We start from the raw sequence: 20,634 nt of genomic DNA, 5'->3' as shown, positions 1-20,634 counted from the left end.
GAATTAAAAGAATGCAAACTTTAAATTTGTTGGATTGTGGCGTTGCAATTAAGTGAAGTAGATTGTACTTCACTTTATACTTTAGATGTAGTATATGTTGAATTATGTGTTTAAAAATGGCATATTGTGACCATTTTAGTGTCCATAGAAACTTTGCATGCTCAAAGTCTAGTGTGACCGCAAATATAGAATATAAATTAGTACAGAAATCACATCCAGCCAATCACAATCTCTCACCAGAGGCACTGCATTCTCAGCCTCATAAATATAGAAATCAAGAGGAGCCAGGAAATATCCAGGGGCTGGATCACTACATTTGTGGCCCACCATGTTAGGCCTGCATTCACACTGGCCATCCACAGAGGAACATCTGTGTAAACAGTATATGCATATACTGTCTTGTAAACAATTAATTAGAGGTATGTGGTTTGCTGCAGAGGTAAGTGGTTTGCTGAGAATCTTACTCAGATCTCAGGGCCCCTCCAACGTCACAGTCACAAGGTAAGCAGCCATAGACTGTGTTTCCCAGACCCCAGTAACCTGGCTAGGAAATTGGAAATCATTGTAGAACATTAAAATTTTCAAGTGTAAATTATTTAGTTTAGACGCTGTGGTCTGATGGAGAGGTTCAGCTCACCAGACACTGGTCACACTGTGGGCCGTAAGCAAAGTGCTCACAAATACACCTTCCTGTGGTCTGATCACAAGGGTTGTCCGTGCGTATCGTTCCCATGAAATTACACCTGCACACTGGATATGTACACATAAATGAAGAAAGACATGATAAAAGCTTAGGTGAATGCATACATTTTGTAAGTAGGTGAATACAAAGACTTTCAGATATTCAAAACTCCTGACCTTGTGACCTTACATCCCTGCTGAAAAATCCATCATTGCTGGTCACCAGCATAAGGTAAGTTTTGCATGCTGGGACCAGTATGAGGTTCTGGTAACTGGCTATACCAGTTTTGCTTGAGAACAGCATGACTATGCTATCCCGATCTGAATCATAATCACACAATGTTTGTTCACTGGCCAGAGGAGAACTCATAATTTTCCTGTTATTTACTGTAAAGCTGCTTTGAAACAATCTGTATTGTATAAAGCGCTATAAATAAATGTGACTTGACTATGATGGTCCACCAGCTAGACCAGCTCTAACAAGCCTGGACCAACTTGGAATTCATGTTGGTTTACTTGATTTTGCAGCAGGTATGCTTGACACCAGATTAGATGGATGGACTTAACCGTAAGTCCGACTTTTAGCTATTCAAACTCAGTTTTTCACGCTATTGAGTATGAAATGTCTCTGTAAAGTTCCATTTTGTGGTTGAATGAACACTTACACTGACAGCCGCCAGGGTCGTCCCGGTTGAACCCGTAGAACCCAAACTTGCAGCGGTCACAGCGTTCTCCTTCAACATTCTGTTTACACACACACTGGCCAGTCACTGGATCACACGCACCACGGTCCACTGAGCCATCAGGATCACATTCACAAGCTGGGCATAGAATAGAACAAAATAGAGACATTTTAGAAACCTCTTAGTAGCATCTCTTCCTGAAGTATTACTTTAGAGGTCAACAATGTAAAACATACAGTGGAATAAATTATTTGTAAGTCTAGAGGATTTTTTCACTCACGTATACAGGCGTTGGGGTCGTCCACAGAACGTTGAGGGTCCTGGTAGTAATACGGCCCACACAGCTCACACTGAGATCCTACACGGTTATTCCTGCAGTCATCACACACACCACCACTAACCCCACCAGTGGCCAGATAGCGTGCTAGGTCAAAGTGACACTTCTCTGAATGGCCATGACAGTTACATCCTGAAACATTAAAAGAGGAGTTACATATGGCTTTTTATTGCTACTCCCAGTGTGTTTTGATGTGTGTGCTAAGATTTTATTTATTATTATCTAATCTTTATCAATAGTCTGGCTGAGTATGCTTACTTCTGCAAACATCTGAGTCTGTTTTTCCCCCTGGCCTCCAGGGGGCGTCATGGTAGAAGTCTTGACAGAGCTCACAGTTGTACCCTACGGTGTTGTGTTGGCAAACACATCTACCGTGCACCTTGAGCAAAAAGAGGTGAATATCAGGGTCATAAAAAAACAGACACAATTATTATAAAGCATGTGGAAGCACCTCATTGATTGTGTCATCTTTTTGGGACAGCAAGAATGGTCTTTCAGGGGAATGAGTCGCAGAATCGAGGTAATTACTTGAAGTTACTGTCTCTGCTATCAGAATACGATGCTGACTTGCGACACCACCTTGCCACGGCCACCGTTTTTATGGGAACATCGGGGAAAATTCCGAACGATCTCATAAATGCTGTTGCTGAGGTGCTAAATGATTCCATCAAAAAAGAGATTACCAACACCAAGTTTGTCGCAGTTATGGTGGATGAGACCACCGATTGCAGCAACGCTGCACAGCTGTCATTTGTACTCCGGTATGTTACTGACATCGGAGTAAAAGAAAGATTTTTAAAGTTTGAGGATGTCACAGGAAAAAAACGAGCTCATGATCTAGCAGCTTCAGTACTTAAGTGTTGGGAAGCTACGATTGCAAAACAAAGTTAGTGGCACAGTGTTATGACGGAGCCGCTGTAATGGCATCCAGACTTAATGGAGTGCATGCGCGGGTAAAAGAAGACATTCCTCGGGCTCTTTTTGTGCACTGTTATGCACACACATTAAATCTTGTGATGTCTCAGGGAGCATCAAAAATTAAGGATTGCAAGATTTTTTTTGTGAATCTGGGTGGATTGTCTGCATTTTTTACACGTTCTCCCAAGCGCACAAAACTGCTGGATGAGTTTTGCGAGAGGTGGCTGCCACGGGTCTCTCGGGTGAGATGCAACTTTAACTCCAGGTTGGTGGGCACGGTCCATGACAAAAGAGCTGAGTTGGTCAGGCTTTTCCAGCACATCCTCGATCACGCAGAGGATTTTGACCGTGAAACGGTACATTGTGCATCAGGACACTTGTCACAATTGAAAAGCTCGACATTTTTGACTTCGCTGATGTGCTCTTCGGAATACTGCAAAATAAGAGCTTAGATGTGCAATTCAGTCTGTCCAGAATTGCAGATTTTTGCCAGATTCTTGAAGATGAGCGTGGATAATTTGATGCCATCTATGAGAGGACAGCAGAGGCTGCGGGACAGCCGAGCGCAGGCAGAGGCCGAACAGACGTGTGCGCACACTACAGACAGCTACACACAGCACTGGCTTGCAGTCAGCATGTCACAGCTTTATGCCCTCACATGCTTGATCGTGACTCTACTAGTGTCCACCGCATCAGTTGAGCAATCTTTCTCAGCTCTTAAGCGCATCAAAACGTATTCATGGAATACAACTGGACAAACATGACTCTCTGCACTGGCATCTATTTCCATAGAGAAGGAGCTGCTCATTCATCTTAAGCGGGACACACAACTGCATGAGGAGGTCATTGAACATTTCGTCAGAAAGGATCGGAGGATGGATTTCATTTACAAGTAATGGGTGAGTGTTACATCTCACTGTTTAGGAGAGATAAAGTTATTGTGGTATTTTATACAGCATTTTTGTATGTTTGAGTTCATATATACTTTTCATGACTGTGCTATCTGAGCACAGTATGAGACATTCTGAAAGTGTCAAGAAGATACATGAGAGACTATATGGGGTCTCAAGAAAAGTAATGCCTCCATTAATCTCCATTTAAACCACTGCTGTCTAGGAGAAACAGTTCAGACATTAAGGAGATCTCATATGTGATTTTTCTTTCTTGCAGGAGTATGCTCACCATGCCAGGCTCACTGAAGGTGTCTCCACGTGTGCCATCCACGGGAACGCACTGACTGGCATGGCCATTGCAGAAGCAGGTTCCCCGAACGACCATCTCATAGAGGGCATAATAATACTTATCCTGTGGGTTCCTCCTCCGTCGCGTGAGCAACGTGTCGCCCAGGGTGATCAAACGGGTAAAGTTTACTCGCAGGTTCGTCAGGGTGATCAGCTCTGAGGACCATAAGAAGTAACTGATATTAATGATATAACGGCACTTTATCTGTTATTGGCCAATATTACAATTTTTTCACTTATCAGTATTGGATATTTAATTGTGCAGCTCATTTCCTCTATTTTTATGTTTAGATTTCCTCACTTAAAGTTAGTTTAAAAAAATACATATTTTATTAATTCTCTTTAATCTTTAGCAAACCTCAAAATTAATATGCATTTTCTTTTTACTGTACACTATAAAGTTTTGACATCTAAATTATTTTGTAGCTTTTAGTTTTAGTTGTTATTTTTAATTTAGACAAAATATGGAATTTTAATATCGGCCATGTCGATTATCGGCCATTATAATTTTTGGCTTATTGATACTATTTTAATATAACTGCATCTCTAATTAATCTGGGTCCTGAAAAAAGCCCAGGTGAGAACCAGTGAAACAGACTATGATATGACATGTTTAAACAGTGTAAATTTTAAATGTGTCTAGCACACTATGAGCTCATCATCTAGATATCAAGGCCCTTCACTTGTTGGACATGCCTTTAGGCATCATCCTGGCTTGACATCTAAATTACTGTGTTATTTCTAAAACAAACAACACCTTCAATGAGACATGAACCTTGTATAGTAGAGTCGTATGGATCATGGATGTCAAAACTTGGATCCAAGGCTTTTAACACCACCTGGATGGAAAGCACAGTAAGAATTAACCTGAAATGAATGTATGTTAAATGTAAGTCATTGAAGAGGTTGGATTACTTCAGGATTGCTCTGGTACTGTACCTCTCCATCGGAGGATGGCTCTGCCCCAGAGTAGCGACTGTCACAGATGAGGTCATCAAGACTGTCTGCTGGCTCCTCAGAGACGCCGGGGAATGAGTTGGCACAGTCCTCTGCGAAGTAACGGAAAACCTTCCAGGTTCTCCCGAAGTCTTTTGACCTCTCAACCAACATGGCAGCAGGTCGGAAACTCTGTTTGAGAGCGTGTTATCAAATAGTTCGCTCAATCACATGCCAAATATCAATTAATTCAATTATTTGAATAAGATTTGTCATATGGGAAGAGCTGAATGTACCTTGAATGTCAATATCAAATGACTAAACTGAAACATTGCTTCCAGATCCAACTGAATGCTGACTTCATGCAAACCTAGGATTTTAAAATTAAGTCTAAATTCAGGATACCAACAAGGATTTAATGACAAAGAGTCCATTGACTTCATGCGAAGACGTTACACACCATTCTCAGACTGCCACCACCTCATCTTGCGTTCGGGTTGGAAGGTGGTGATGATGTTCTCTATGCGGTGGCTGTTGGGATTGCGGAGGAGATTGTAGGGGCTCCTGGAGTCACAGGTGAAGCACTTGCGATCATTCTAAATTGTTTAGATAAAGTGCAATAGAATCTATTAAATGGCAATATGTAACAATTTTAGTGTGTTGAACAACGAAATTTAAGTGGTTGTTCACCAGTTTTCCATTGGGATGTTATGCCTGCTGAACTTGAGAACTGAATCAGATTCATAAATGAATAATTCAGCGGTGCGTTTCTCGTACAGCAATGTAACTCGCTGTTCAACTACCATAAAACGATGCATTGTTAGAGAAATTAAGTTGCTAGTCACAACTATTTCCCAAAACCATAGTAACTTTGTTGCACATCCCATTGGTTAAAAAATATAACTGTTATTAATGATGTCTATCAAGTGGTGAAACTGTGTGGAAATGTATGGAATGAAAGATACCGATTATTTTGCTCAAAGGAATGATCTGTGGAAAAGTCCACATGCCATACTAACAAGAAACTATGCTTCTAACCACAGGTCAATCACACAAATTTGCGATGATGTTTGGATGTTGGAACTATGGTTTCTGGAAACAGTTGGACTATGTTATGAATGACAAGGTAAATGACAGATCTTCTATATTTGGCACACCCCAGATCAATTAGTAAACAGGATCAACTGATTTATTGAAAAGATCTGATTGAGAATGAACATGACTACTTCCCTCATGAACTCGCCAAGGACAGTAAGGGCGGATGGCAAGATTTTCAGTGATTAATGACTTACATTTCATACTATTCTTCACACAAAACCAGTGAAAAGTTTCAGAAGAATTGGAATATAGCGCTTAGAGTCTTATAAACTACTTTTATGGGGTTCTTTGGAGCTTGACAGACACCATCCTCATTCAATTTCATTTTATGGGAAAGACCCACCAGGATGTTCTTCTTCAGAAGAAGAAAAAAAATCACCTTTTGTCTTCCATTGAAAAAAGAAACTTCTATGGGTTTGGAACAACATGAGAAAATGAACAAATAAAGATAGGATTTTCCAAGTGAATTATTCCTTCATACAGCTGGGAGTAAGTCGCAGAAGCTCCTACACAGTAATGTATTATTCTATATAATTAGTGTCTCCTGGCAAAAATTCAAAAGCATTTTCTGAAGTAAGGCAGAATATTGTAGGGACAATGAGGGGGGATATGCAAGGGGTACGTCTGAGTTGCGGGCATGTACGAACAAGAGCTGTCCATCACATTAATAATCTAATTTTAACACCTGAGAAACCAACCGAAATGCATTCAGTGTTTTTTGCAGCTTCCTTTTATTTATATTGCCTGTTATTGGAAGCACCATTGCGGTGGTCTCTTCAGGCCAAGAAAAGTACTGTAAATATACAAAATGAGTGCTAAATGACACACCCACATACCAGCTTTATCACCTGTATAGACAAGGCTGAAGGTATGGGGCGGGAGGAAAGGGGAATATGGGCATAAATTAGTCTTGTGGCAGAGAAGAGGTAATGACCTATATGACAGCTCAGGAAGGCACATCAGAACTTGTCTGTAGTATGTATTAGCCAAAGGGTTGGCCAGAGTGCTGTCAATCCACACTGAAAAAAAAAAGGGAAAAAGCATGTCTCTTTTATCTTAGTGTGGGTGCTGAAAAGGGACTATTTTGGGATGGAACTGTATTCTGGGTAGTTTGGATTGGGAAGACGTTATGCAAATACTGCTTCACTGTACTCAGATTCCAGAGGGTAATGTATTTTCGTCAGGTTTTAAAGACAATTTTCAAAGTATTTTTCCAAGTTTCAAAGTGAAGTGTAGTACCAAATCCCAGAGAATCTTTCCCTGCAAAACACAACAAGCGATGTTCTGGGAGCAAGCAACTCTATTTTCATTTCTGGTTTAATACTCTGAAGACATACATTTTTTTAAAACACTTGCCCCTCACTGACATTCAGACCCCTTGAAGTGTTGCAATTTTTACAACTGACCTCCAGGTATCCCAGGATACAATAGTTTTGCGGCCTGTAGAGGCCACAGGTTGAAGAAGCAGTGAGTTGGGCGGCACGGCCCACCATGAGGTCACCGAGGTTAGGATAACACGAATTCCCCACACATTCATCCTGGAGGCGGACTGGAGCTGCTATCACTATAAATCACAAATGCTCAGTTATTTCAGATTTCACATTAACTAAACCTCAAGTAATGAAGTTAGCTGCATATTGATGACTCGTCCTGTACATTTGTGTCCAATCAAATGCTCAATTAGAATGCCCCTCCCATTAAATTAACTATTTTAGTCAATGTATGTTCACTTTGATGACCTCTCTATGCTAGTGTGCACTATAAACAAATAAGCTTAGCAGATATACACATGTAAAATATATACTTCTCCCCAGTAAAAGGGACCAAAACATCTGTTGGCCATGAAGCTATAAATCCAATGAGAGTACAGACCAAACATATAATGACAAACCAATTGTCATCTAGCGTGAACTATTGGAATTCTGAAACGTTTCAAGAAGTAACGAAGCCTCATTTGCTGAAATCACATGACTTTGAACCACTGATTTGATGCAAAAGATATGTTTTCAAAGTTCTTGTGTTTAGAAAGCACCCATCGTCTTAAGTTGATAGCGATTATATTTAAGCAATATCACATGAGAAAGAGTGCTCTTGTTTAAAATATAGTGAACTATTCAATAAACAAGTATTTTTGTTTGCAGAAGTTAGCATCACCCTGGTTCCTTCAACAAAATCCCAATAGGATTTTTCTAGGTGGCTTTTTCCGTTGGATAATTGTACAAAATTTGTGGAATTCGAAAATTTGGCCTGCAAAAATACGTCAACTCTACAGCACATAATTATAATATATATACTAATTATAAATAATTATATAAGGACATAATCCCTCATTTCTCTCTCGAAACTAGACTGCAGCTCAAAAAGTTTCAAAAATAAAAACGAAACTTGAAAGACAAAAAGTTTACATGTGAAGTACAGTATTATAGCAGATTTTCAATCCAAAGTTGGCAAGTGATCACACGTTTCCTATATGATTGGCCTCATATAGGGTAATTTCACTGTCAGCTTCCAGCAATGTCAAAGACATGAGCAGACTTACAGAGAAGCAGGAACACTGATGTCTCCCATCGGATCTGCATTGCTGGGCCTATAGGACAGATGGGTGCACGAGGGGAGAGAAAAGATGGATGAATGAATGGAGGAGGAATGTGATACAAAATCAATGTGAGAAATATGTCTCAATAAACAAAGCCCTTGCCTCAAGGTTTGCTACTGGTTTAAAGCAAGGTGTCTAAAAGGAGTAAATTTCAAGTATAAGCAATCAGCTGGACACCTATGACTTACAGGCTCTCAGCACTTTCAATTTTGGGACTCTGTTGGGAGTCCACTTAATGTTTAATATAAAATCTAATTCCTGAAGCAAAACCATTTAAGAACCACTGCTCTAAAAGACATTCATTGACTACAGTAGTGTGAGATGAGCCTGTAATTTGAGCATTTTTCTATCAGTAGATCTATGACACACAACAAAGAGTCTTTTTAACAGAGTAGATCATTCACCACAAAGTCAAACTTCATTCAAGAAAGCCACAATGTATTTATTCGACTACAGCCCAAACTTACAGGAGGGCTGCTGTTCAAGTCTTGTGTGTGACGAAACAGCAATTTAAAACATGCAACAACAAGATAATCATTCAAGCCTTAGTTTGCTTTTAGCCAAAGTAACACAGAAGATCCTGCAACAACAGGAAAAATTGGACATTTATGTAATTGCCATGCAACTACGTCCTGCCATCAGACTAGATGGTACTACAGTAAAGTCAATCAAATTGTGCTCAAATTTAATATAATGTTACTTATTTTATCTGGACAGGACAGTTTATCCCTCAGTTTTCTTTTCAATACATGTTTTTTCACTTTTTATTTTTCAGACATACAAAAAGTGATGTCCGGAGGGGATAATTGTTTTTAATGTCCCTACTAAATAAATAAATAAACCATCAAAATATGAGGAAAATATTTTATATTTTTTAAATATGATGGAAGAACAAAACTTAACTTGGTTAAGGTATTAATCTGACTAAAATTATTTGGCAAAAAAGGCAAACTATAGCTACAGATTTTATTTTACTATGCAAAAAAAAAAAAAAATGCATAGAAAAACAAAAAGCTGACAGGAAAAAGCATACATTTACTACAACATAATCAGTTATTAATATTTTGTTGGTTCTCTCTTGTTTTTGCATGTTCATAATTTCCTGTCCAAAAATGATGTCCACACAATTTGGCATGTTTTACTGCGTTATCACAAATAAAACAATTGATTCAAAGCACAACTACAATATGCTTTACAAAAATCATATTTAAATAATATTTGAATAAAGGGTGAAGATGTCAGTTTTCTTAGGCCGGACATCACTTTTGGCCACTACAGTAATTTTGCTGATTTTTCTTTTAAGTAAAAACTAAATTACTATATTAAGTAAAATAAATGTTATTTACTAAAACATCAAAACAACTAAATTATAAAAAAATTTAAATAAACTTACTAAACATAAAACTACATTTTAAAATACAACTAAATTATAGTGTAAAAATATAACTAATTACTTACTGTTTTATAAAGCTTGTTTCCACCACTGAATAAAACATTTTAAAAGATAATTGTGACTTTTTATCTCACAATTGCGAGTTTACATCTCGCAATTCTGACTTTATTTCTCAGAATTGCGAGATATGAAGTCCGAATTGCGTGAAATAAAGTCAGAATTCTGAGATATAAAGTCAGAATTGCGTGATATAAAGTCGCAATTGCGTCTTATAAAGTCAGAATTCTGACTTTTTTTCTTGCAATTGCGACTTTATATCACGCAATTCTGACTTTATATCTCAGAATTCTGACTTATCACGCAATTCTGACTTTATAACACATAATTGCGAGTTTATATCTCGCAATTCTGACATCTTTTCTCAGAATTCTGAGATATAAAGTCCAATTCTAAAGAAAAAAAAGACAGACTTTTTTTTTTACCTTAGAATAGTTTATATCTCACAATTCTGACTTTATAACACGCAATTGCGACTTTATATCATGCAATTCTGACTTTATATCTCCCAATTCTGACTTTAAAACACGCAATTGCGACTTTATTTCACGCAATTCTGACTTTATATCTCGCAATTCTGAGAAATAAAGTCAGAATTGCGAGATGTAAACTCACAATTGTGAGATAAAAAGTCGCAATTATCTTTTTTTTTTTTGTGGCGGAAACAAGCTTCCATAGTTTTAAAATGCAATAAAATAAATTATAAAATAAAAGTTGCTAACATAAAAAAATTGCCCATTAACAATAAAAATTACACAAAAAGGTACAATGGAAAATAAAAACTAATTTAAAATTTGAATAAAAACTACAATAGTATTTGAATGATACTAAAATAACAGTGCATCCCACAATGGTTACCAAAAAGTATACTAAAGAAATCATTACATCAGCTGTAACAGAATATTTACACATACCTTAGCAGATTTGAAGACAAATAGCATGTGGTTGAAGACTTGAATGAACTTCTACCGAAGATCCATCATAGTCCAATATTCTATAGAGAACAATTCAAAGCGCTGACTTTAACTTTACACCTCATTGTATTATTCTTAAAACTGCAGCACAGCTGGTTACACAAAAAAATGACTCAACGATTCCACAATCTCACTTACACTGACCAGGACGGATAGTTTAAAGTTGATTCGACGGGGTCTTCTGCTGATAATCTCACCGTGTTGTGGTCTCGGGCTTGTGGGTACGCGCGTTCCTGTAGCTGCCAGTCATGGATTGTGCAGCAATAACTCTGAAAGTTGAAGCTTGTAAAGACACACCTGAGCTCCCGTGTGTGTGTGTGAGAGAGAGAGAAGGAAGAAAAGCCCCAAGGCTGTGTGAGAAAAAAGGGATTATGTTGCATTGAAAGCTGATTTATGCTTGTCATGTACAGAATACAGCATTCTGTATGAGATGGTAGATTCATTGCAGGACACACTCTCTTCACATCAGACTATAGAAATGTGCTTGACCAGAAGCTGAATCTGAAGCAACATGAGTTTACTTGCTTAGATTAATGCTTTATAGTCTACTACTGCTTTAGAAGGTGTGTCTACTAACAATGCAGTTCTTCGGAAGAAAGAATGCAATGAATGTTTGGGAACGTATTATGCTGAATGATACAGGCTAGTGAGAACTTGATTAATAATTCAGGACATCTACCAAAAATCATTGTAAAAATCATTCACTGGGAAAAATGCAAATGCTTTAGATAAAACGCTTGGTAGTTTCATGCACCTATTTTCAGTGGCTGTCTAACTTGGTGTCCTAAGCAACAAATAATACAAAAATAGTGTTATATAGATGTAAAGATTTAATTTAGCTGAATATAAACAATATGTATAAACAGTAGCGGCCAAAAGTGATTAGTTTGATTGTGTTTTAGGGGTCGTTTACACAACACCATTTTCAACTAAATAGGCCTATACTGAAAACTTTTATGTGGTTTGGTTGTTCATTTACATGACAGCGGCGTTTGGGGGCCGCAAACTATTGACATATTGATGACTCAATATATATATATATATATAAGTTAAAGTTAAATATAAGTAAATGGTTTGCCGCAATCAGTTTCCTCAATCGGTTTGAGTTGAGTTAACTTGTTGGGTTTTACAGTGTAGAGTTAATTTTTCTAGCTGACTAACGAGTTTATGGTCACTGGATATGGTTTTTCTGAGGTAAATGTGACGTTACATGTCATTGTTTAACGTCTTTCCACAGTTGAAACACTTATTGAGCGATTCCATGTCACATGATACGGACTTCGATAAGTTGCACTCTATCTTTTAACACACTTTCAGATGCTCATTCATGTTAATTCGCGCTGTAACTGGTATTATTAAGGCGGAAGAGAAGATCATGTGCGCTCCTCGCTGCTGAGCTGCGCGATCTCACGCCACAGCGCCAAAACGGTAATTATGTTTTTGAATTTCGTAAGAAAATGGACGTAATTTGAAATCTGAGACTTTGTTTCATATCAATAATAACAAAGCTCAAATTATTGCGATTTATTGGATGGGATGCGAGCAACAATGTTCCATTCATTCATCAACTGAAAACAGGATGACTAATCGATTCTTGGGATTTAAGAATCGATATTGTTTCGTAAAAATGAGAATTTTTTACCCAGCCCTATAATATAGCATTTTTGGTCGTTTTCGCAGATCCTTGTGAACGGTGACCATTTTGATAAGTTGTTGTCTGTACACGAAAAACACAAAGGAAAAACGTTTTCGTGTTTAGAACATCGTTGTCGTGTAAACATACCCTCAGTTTGGATTTGTTCTGTTCCTGTTTGCCTGTGTTCCCTGTCATTGCAAGTTACCTTGGTTACTGATTTGAGTTACGCACCTGTTTCATGTTCTGTTGATTATCTACCGTTTATTTAAGCCCTTAGTTCCTTCTGTTCGTTGTTCGGTGTCGTCTTTACTTTGAGTGTGTTCATGCTCTTTTGTATTTCTGTGTGTTCTCCTGCATTTTGGTTTAATCATTAAAAACTTGGTAGAATTAGTACTTCCTCGTGTGTTTTGACTAGAACACACCAAACCTGACATGGAGGGGATATTTGTTTTTAATGGCCCTAGAGGTTTGATTAAACCATCAAAATATGACGACAATATTTTATTAAATATGAGGGAAGAACAAAACACTAAACTTGATTATCTGACAAAATTCAAGGCAAACTACTGCTACAGGTTTTATTTTACTATGCAAAAAAATGGCATAAACTGCCAAATTTGTAGAAAGAAAAGGCAAGACACTACAGGCAAATCCAGATGTTTTTTTTAAAGTTTTTTTCTTTTAGACTAGTGAAAATATACAAAATGGATTTCTTTTTCTTCTTCTTTTTTTTACAGAAGGGTGTGTATAACATTCTACTGACTTTTACAATATTTAATTCCTAAATATATGACGAAAATGTTTATTTTTTCTGGCTATTTTTATTTATTTATGGGGTGATAAAAACAGATAGCCTATCTAAAATCCTCTGTAAAAACCTTTAACTCTAAAATATCAACAATAGAATTATGAACCTGCTTTATCCAATGTTCAGATTTCTATTAACAGTAAAGATATTTATAATTACATTTTAAATTACAATTTTTAATAAGAAGAATTTGGACTAATGGACTAATGGACATTTGTACATAGACATATGACACTTTCATGCCTATTTAAATTTATATTAAATTTCAACAAATAAGCCCTTTCAGTTTTTTATTGTGCTTTTAAAAGTGTCTGTAACGGAAGACAAGAATTTTCTTAAAGGTTAAAGGTCAGCCCAGGGCAAGAGAAAACCACTATTTGGTGTCCTTTTCAAACTTTTTCTCCTAAGTCATATTATTTGCAAACGCAACAAAATCCCATGAAAGGCACTTGAACAGTTTACTTGATACAAAGAGTATTTATAAAAAAATATATATGTATTTATTTTATTTTATAAATAACATTTATAAAAATGTTTTTTTTTAAAGCAGTTATGAACTTTTAACTTATTTTGCATGGATTGCTGCAAACATTTTTGGTTACAGATGCCATTAGAAATACCTATTTCCCACAGCTATGTGTCTTCATCTGTGTACATAACTTTAAACATATCAATCAAAAAGTAACATTTCTTTATAGGGGTAAACGCAGTTTTAAGGCACATTTAGGACAAGAATCTCTCGAACATCATCTTCTTTATTGCTACAAATTATTACCCGAATAAAATTTACGCCAGTGGCTGTGTACCGATACTGATAAACACAACGCATCTTGGCTACAAATCAGAAATAAATTTTTAAACTTTTTAAAAGATTTTTATGATCTCAAAGTCAACAGCTGTGGTTAGCAACCACATACCAACCTCTCATACCAATGTAAGACAGTGTAATACACTCTCTCTCTCTCTCTCTCTCTCTCTCTCTCTCTCTCTCTCTCTCTCTCTCTCTCTCTCTCTCTCTCTCTCTCTCTCTCTCTCTCTCTCTCTCTCTCTCTCTCTCTCTCTCTCTCTCTCTCTCTCTCTCTCTCTCTCTCTCTCTCTCTCTCTCTCTCTCTCTCTCTCTCTCTCTCTCTCTCTCTCTCTCTCTCCTCGCTCATCACCTTGAGGGTGTTTTTGGCATCTGTAGACGTTTACAGACCCAGACAAAATGCAAATGTACCAATCAAAAATCTTTGCAGCAAATCTTAAGCAACTCTGCCATATTTGGAATGGCAGTTGAGGTATTAAATAAAGGCACTGATTTGTCCTATTCAATTTATTATATGTATAGATATATATTCAAAGCAATAAGGTATTGTTGACCAGGGCTACACCGCAAATTTGCTTAAATGCAAATCACCACAACATCAGATTACATATCCGACTTGCAGTGAGTTTATTAGTCTTAATCGCCGCTTTGTTGTTTGTTTGCCATCTTGCAGTTAGTCAATTATTTGAAGATGCCGTCTGGAATAAGTTAAAAGGTTTTAGATATTTTATGAGACATGATTCTCTCATCTTTTTTAATACAAAAGCACTTTGGATTACCAGCTCACACTTCCTTAGCAAATCAAAACATGCGAGTATGAAGACTGCGGGATGTGTCTAATCTTTAGTTAAAGAAAAATTCACTGCTAAAAGACAAGAAAGAAAAATATCTGATAAATGCATTTGACTGTAAACATTAATCAAGTTGGAGGAAAAAACAATAATATGCTTAGTGTTGTAAACACGTAGATTTACACTGTAAACAATTTCCACCTATTTCAGCTTAAAAACTTTCAATGATTTTTGATAAAAAAAATCAAGTTGAATCACGTATAACTTATTTTATGGTGTTCGGGTCATTTTGACCCGGAGAAGATTTTCTTTTTCCTGAAAATACTAGTTAATGTTATCGCTTTGTACTGAAACTTAGTGACTTTATTCACAAATGGTATAACTACTTCTGAAATGTTTTGTGACAATTTTATTAATTTTTTAGGGGGAGTTTTGTCACCTTGTCACTCTTGTGGTGTTCCCGGTCAAAAATGACCGGACTACAAAAAATAGCTTATAAATCAGTTGTTATGCTATATTATCACCCGATATTGGATTCAATCTTTTTGTCAACTTGTTCTCTTTCAATTAGGACTGGTTTTATATTTCTATTTGCATCTGATTAATCGTAGGCCTCATTTATTTGAGAGTAGGCATCTAATTTTTTGAGTAAAAAAAACATTATTTTTGAATAATTTTGGAAATTTTAAATAAATTCTGAAGAAAATTGCCACTGTTGATCACACTAGTCTACTTTAATATTTAACCAGGAATTTTGTTTTGAAAAACTTTTATTTTGTACAAAATGGCACATTGTCACACTTGTGGTGTTCCCGGTCAAAAATGACCGGACTACAAAAAATAGCTTATAAATCAATCATTATGCAATATTATCACCCAATATTGGATTCAATCTTTTTGTCCACTTGTTCTCTTTCAATTAGGACTGGTTTTATATTTCTATTTGCATCTGATTAATTGTAGGCCTCATTTATTTGAGAGAAGGCATCTCAATTTTTGAGTAAAAAAAACATTATTTTTGAATAATTTAGGGGAAAAAAAAAAAAATTTGAAGAAAATTGCCACTGTTGATCACACTAGTCTACTTTAATTTTTCACCAGGAATTGTGTTTTGAAAAACTTTTATTTTGTACAATATGGCACAGAGTTACACTTGTGGTGTTCCACTGGGCCATTGAGGGCCATTGTGGGCCATTGTTTCAATGGGCCATTGAAAGTGAATGGGAGAGACCAATGCAACCAATGAATGGAACAACACAAAATATGTATCATTTTAAAGCTTAGAATCTCAGCTTTTTAATGGATCTAATCACTTTGATCAACTCCTAACATCTGCTGAGTTATCCCTCTAAAACTGAGTGTACCCCCCGCAGGCGCCACCTAGCTGCGAAATAAATAATCATAATATTTTTCAAAACTATTACCTTGATCAACTTAAAATAGGTGTCATTTGAAAGCTTAGAGTCTGACATTTACAATGAATGTAGCCAATTTGATAAACTCCTAAGTAGTGCTGAGTTATTTGCTGATAAATAAAAATAAAAAAAATCATAATTTATAAACTACTTTTTTGTATTACATTCAGCAATATGTCAAATACATCATACAGCTCTGATAGTCCTGTGTCATATGTCATTTGAAAGGTCTCAATGAGTAGAATACAACAAGCATAATTGTTTCAGGCTTTTTTACTAAACTTGAGCGAGGTTTTTCTAAAAGAAGCCCTTCAAGAGACCCATGTGTAAACCATGTATGGATGCTTAATTTTAGACACATTTCCGATCGTAACTTCATGAAACATGCTCCGATTGTGGAAAATGACACATCATTATTTACAGCAGATGCTTACAATTAAAATGAGTTCAAACTCAACATAATCCATCACTCAGAACTAAAGATATTCCTCATGGAGTTCTAACACAAAAAAATATCACAGACGCACAGACTCACGTAGCCAATCAAGGTAGCTTAGACTTGGCCTTTTTACTCGTATTTTCATGAAAATTATATTGATCATGAAAAATAGCACATCGTTATTTACAGCAGGAGCTCACGATTAAAAAGAGCCCAAACTCAATATATTCCATCAATCAGATCTAAAGATATTCCTCATGGCGTTCTAACACAGAAAATACCACAGACGCACCTAGCCAAGTATATACTCATGAAGCACTCGCGTTTGGTTTTCGCTCATAACTTCACGAAGCATGCACAGTTCGTAGAAAACTGTACATCATTATTTTCAGCAGACTATCACTATTAAAAAGAGCCCAAACTCAGCATAATCCATCACTCAGATCTAAAGATATTCCTAATTGAGTTGTAACACACAAACCCCCACATGCGCTCACAGAGCCTTGAATATAGTTGTAGCCTAGCACTTATGTCGCGTTTTAACTCATAACTCAATGAAGCATGCATAAATTGTGGAAAATGGCACATCATTATTTACATGAGATTGTTAAGATTTAAAAGAGCCCAAACTCACCATAATCCATCACTCAGATGTAAAGATATTCCTCGTGGACTTCTAACACATGTCTCTCCCATTCACTTTCAATGGCCAATTGAAACAGTGGCCCTCAATGGCCCAGTGGAACAACACAAGTGTAACTCTGTGCTATTTTGTACAAAATAAAAGTTTTTTAAAACACAATTCCTGGTGAAAAATTAAAGTAGACTAGTGTGATCATCAATGCCAATTTTCTTCAGATTTTATTTTATTTTTCCAAAATTATTTAAAAAATAATGTTTTTTTTACTCAAAAAATGAGATGCCTACTATCAAATAAATGAGGCCTACAATTAATCAGATGCAAATAGAAATATAAAACCAGTCATAATTGGAAGAGAACAAGTGGACAAAAAGATTGAATCCAATATTGGGTGATAATATTGCATAATGAGTGATTTATAAGCTATTTTTTGTAGTCCGGTCATTTTTGACCGGGAACACCACAAGTGTGACAATGTGCCATTTTGTACAAAATAAAAGTTTTTCAAAACAAAATTCCTGGTGAAATATTAAAGTAGACTAGTGTGATCAACAGTGCCAATTTTCTTTAGATTTCATTTAATATTTCCAAAATTATTCAAAAATAATGTTTTTTTTACTCAAAAAATGAGATGCCTACTATCAAATAAATGAGGCCTACAATTAATCAGATGCAAATAGAAATATAAAACCAGTCCTAACTGAAAGAGAACAAGTGGACAAAAAGATTGAATCCAATATTGGGTGATAATATTGCATAATGAGTGATTTATAAGCTATTTTTTGTAGTCCGGTCATTTTTGACCGGGAACACCACAAGTGTGACAATGTGCCATTTTGTACAAAATAAAAGTTTTTAAAAACAAAATTCCTGGTGAAATATTAAAGTAGACTGGTGTGTTTAACAGTGCCAATTTTCTTCAGATTTCATTTAATATTTCCAAAATTATTCAAAAATAATGTTTTTTTAACTCAAAAAATGAGATGCCTACTATCAAATAAATGAGGCCTACAATTAATCAGATGCAAATAGAAATATAAAACCAGTCATAACTGAAAGAGAACAAGTAGACAAAAAGATTGAATCCAATATTGGGTGATAATATTGCATAATGAGTGATTTATAAGCTATTTTTTGTAGTCCGGTCATTTTTGACCGGGAACACCACAAGTGTGACAATGTGCCATTTTGTACAAAATAAAAGTTTTTCAAAACAAAATTCCTGGTGAAATATTAAAGTAGACTAGTGTGATCAACAGTGCCAATTTTCTTTAGATTTCATTTAATATTTCTAAAATTATTCAAAAATAATGTTTTTTTTACTCAAAAAATTAGATGCCTACTATCAAATAAATGAGGCCTACAATTAATCAGATGCAAATAGAAATATAAAACCAGTCCTAACTGAAAGAGAACAAGTGGACAAAAAGATTGAATCCGATATTGGGTGATAATATTGCATAACAAGTGATTTATAAGTTATTTTTTATAGTCCGGTCATTTTTGACCGGGAACACCACAGGAGTAATTGGGTTGTGAACACCACACAAGGGTTAAAAAGTTGAAATTGCTTAAATTATTTTAAGTTCGTGTAAAGAATTTTTTTACAGTGTATTGTTCTCAGCATTCCTCGGTCTGCTTCATATGATTAAAATAATATTTTGATAAATATAATGTTATTAAAATGCATTACATTAAATTAAAAATGCTCATTTTGATATAATAAAAATACTTTAAAAATAATCAAATTGTATTTATTGATTTTATTTTATTTTATTTTTTTACTGTTATGAGACTAGGGCTAGTTGTCACATTTTTACTCCAGTGAATTTCTCTGGTATTTTTATTTTTTAAATCCCATTTTTGTATAAATCTTAAAATCTTTAATACAGAAGCTACTGAATTAAATTGAAACAATAAAATAGTTATGAAATGAAACATCTAATGCAAAAAAAATAGTAAAATGGTAATATACAAACAAATATTGTAATTTAAATGTATAATATTTAAAATACGCAGTGTTGGGGAAAGATACTTTTAAAAGTATACTGCGTTTTGTGATACTCCCAAAAAAGCAACTAATTGCGTTACTTAGTTACTGTGTATGGAAAGTAATGCGTTACATTACTTTTGTGTTACTTTTTCTCACCTGAACTGCGCTTGCTTGTTTGTTTTTTAATAACAAAAAAGTTTGACAAATCTAAAGGCCCTTTCACACCAGTGATATGAATAAGCCTCAGGCTGAAGGAAATGCAAATACACGTCTGTACAGTAGAGGGCGCCACTCAAACAAACCTTTCCGCTGTTCTGCGATGAAGGAGAGGAGAGTTCAACACACGTGTGTTTAAGCACACTCTTACTTCAGTAATAAAAAAAAAATAAAAAAAAAAAAGAAACTCAAATGTGATATTTAATACTGTAATTTTTGCTTATTAGCATAGTTGAATTGGACCATAAAAGGTCAGCAGCAAAGATATCGGTTAGATTAAATGCATAAAGTATATGTGTTTTATGTTTTCATTATTGCAAGTTTGTATAATATTCTGAGTTTGCATTTTCGCTGTTTTAATAGTTTTGAGGAATACTGAATGTTTTTGTGCAAGTGAGGTGAGTAAATGCCTGCTCACATTTAGTCTAAAACTGCAATAACATCAAGTTCACACACAACGCCTCTGCACTTACTCACGATTCCTCTCATGGGGACAGAAGGCTGTCAGTCAATACATGGGAAAACATTATTTGAAAAAGTAACTCAGATATTTTGCTGTACATTTAAAAGTAATCGTTGCTTTTTCTAATTACTTGAAAAAAGTAATCTGATGACGTAACTTATGTAGGCTACTTTGTAATTACGCCTAACACTGAAAATACGTGACAGACTGGTGCAATAAAAACCAGCCAATGCGGCCCCAACCTGATATTTATGGAAGAAAAGAAAAATCATTGTGTTGGTTTTCTTTATTTATTTACTTTTGAAGAAGAACACACTACAAAAGCACAGCTGTGATTATGAGAATTGTCACTCCTGATATCAATCTCATTCTGGACGTTAACAAACGAGACAAATGTTATCATCACTGTTTGGCATCAACATCAATAGCTCCACGAAGTGAAATAGCTAATGCCGAGGATCCAGATTTGCTCGTGTAAGATGTTCTGGCAGGCCTGTCTGGAGCTGGCAGCAGC

At 35.8% G+C, this 20,634-nt stretch overlaps 1 protein-coding gene across 2 annotated transcripts in view; it reads right to left on the bottom strand.

The window, feature by feature from the left end:
- lamb4 (laminin, beta 4) overlaps positions 1-11,160 on the bottom strand; it is a 32,985-nt gene extending 21,825 nt beyond the window's left edge. Inside the window, exons 1-15 of one of the 2 annotated variants that reach the window (XM_081356325.1) lie at positions 11,053-11,160; positions 10,855-10,934; positions 8,434-8,481; positions 7,301-7,458; positions 5,257-5,392; positions 5,093-5,166; positions 4,800-4,988; positions 4,618-4,699; positions 3,802-4,016; positions 1,960-2,080; positions 1,645-1,833; positions 1,347-1,502; positions 638-750; positions 465-544; positions 238-370 (exon numbers count right to left, since the gene is read on the bottom strand). In XM_081356325.1, coding sequence (XP_081212451.1) covers positions 238-370; positions 465-544; positions 638-750; positions 1,347-1,502; positions 1,645-1,833; positions 1,960-2,080; positions 3,802-4,016; positions 4,618-4,699; positions 4,800-4,988; positions 5,093-5,166; positions 5,257-5,392; positions 7,301-7,458; positions 8,434-8,473 — 1,686 coding nt within the window. In that variant the 5' untranslated portion in view covers positions 8,474-8,481; positions 10,855-10,934; positions 11,053-11,160. The remainder of the gene's footprint in view (positions 1-237; positions 371-464; positions 545-637; positions 751-1,346; positions 1,503-1,644; positions 1,834-1,959; positions 2,081-3,801; positions 4,017-4,617; positions 4,700-4,799; positions 4,989-5,092; positions 5,167-5,256; positions 5,393-7,300; positions 7,459-8,433; positions 8,482-10,854; positions 10,935-11,052) is intronic. The other variant, XM_081356326.1, reaches the window with a different exon arrangement.
- Between the last annotated feature and the right edge of the window lie 9,474 nt (positions 11,161-20,634).

This window comes from Scardinius erythrophthalmus (assembly GCF_964197995.2).
Source record: "Scardinius erythrophthalmus genome assembly, chromosome: 24".
Taxonomy (NCBI): Eukaryota; Metazoa; Chordata; class Actinopteri; order Cypriniformes; family Leuciscidae; genus Scardinius; species Scardinius erythrophthalmus.
This window is presented reverse-complemented; position numbering and strand designations above follow the sequence as displayed.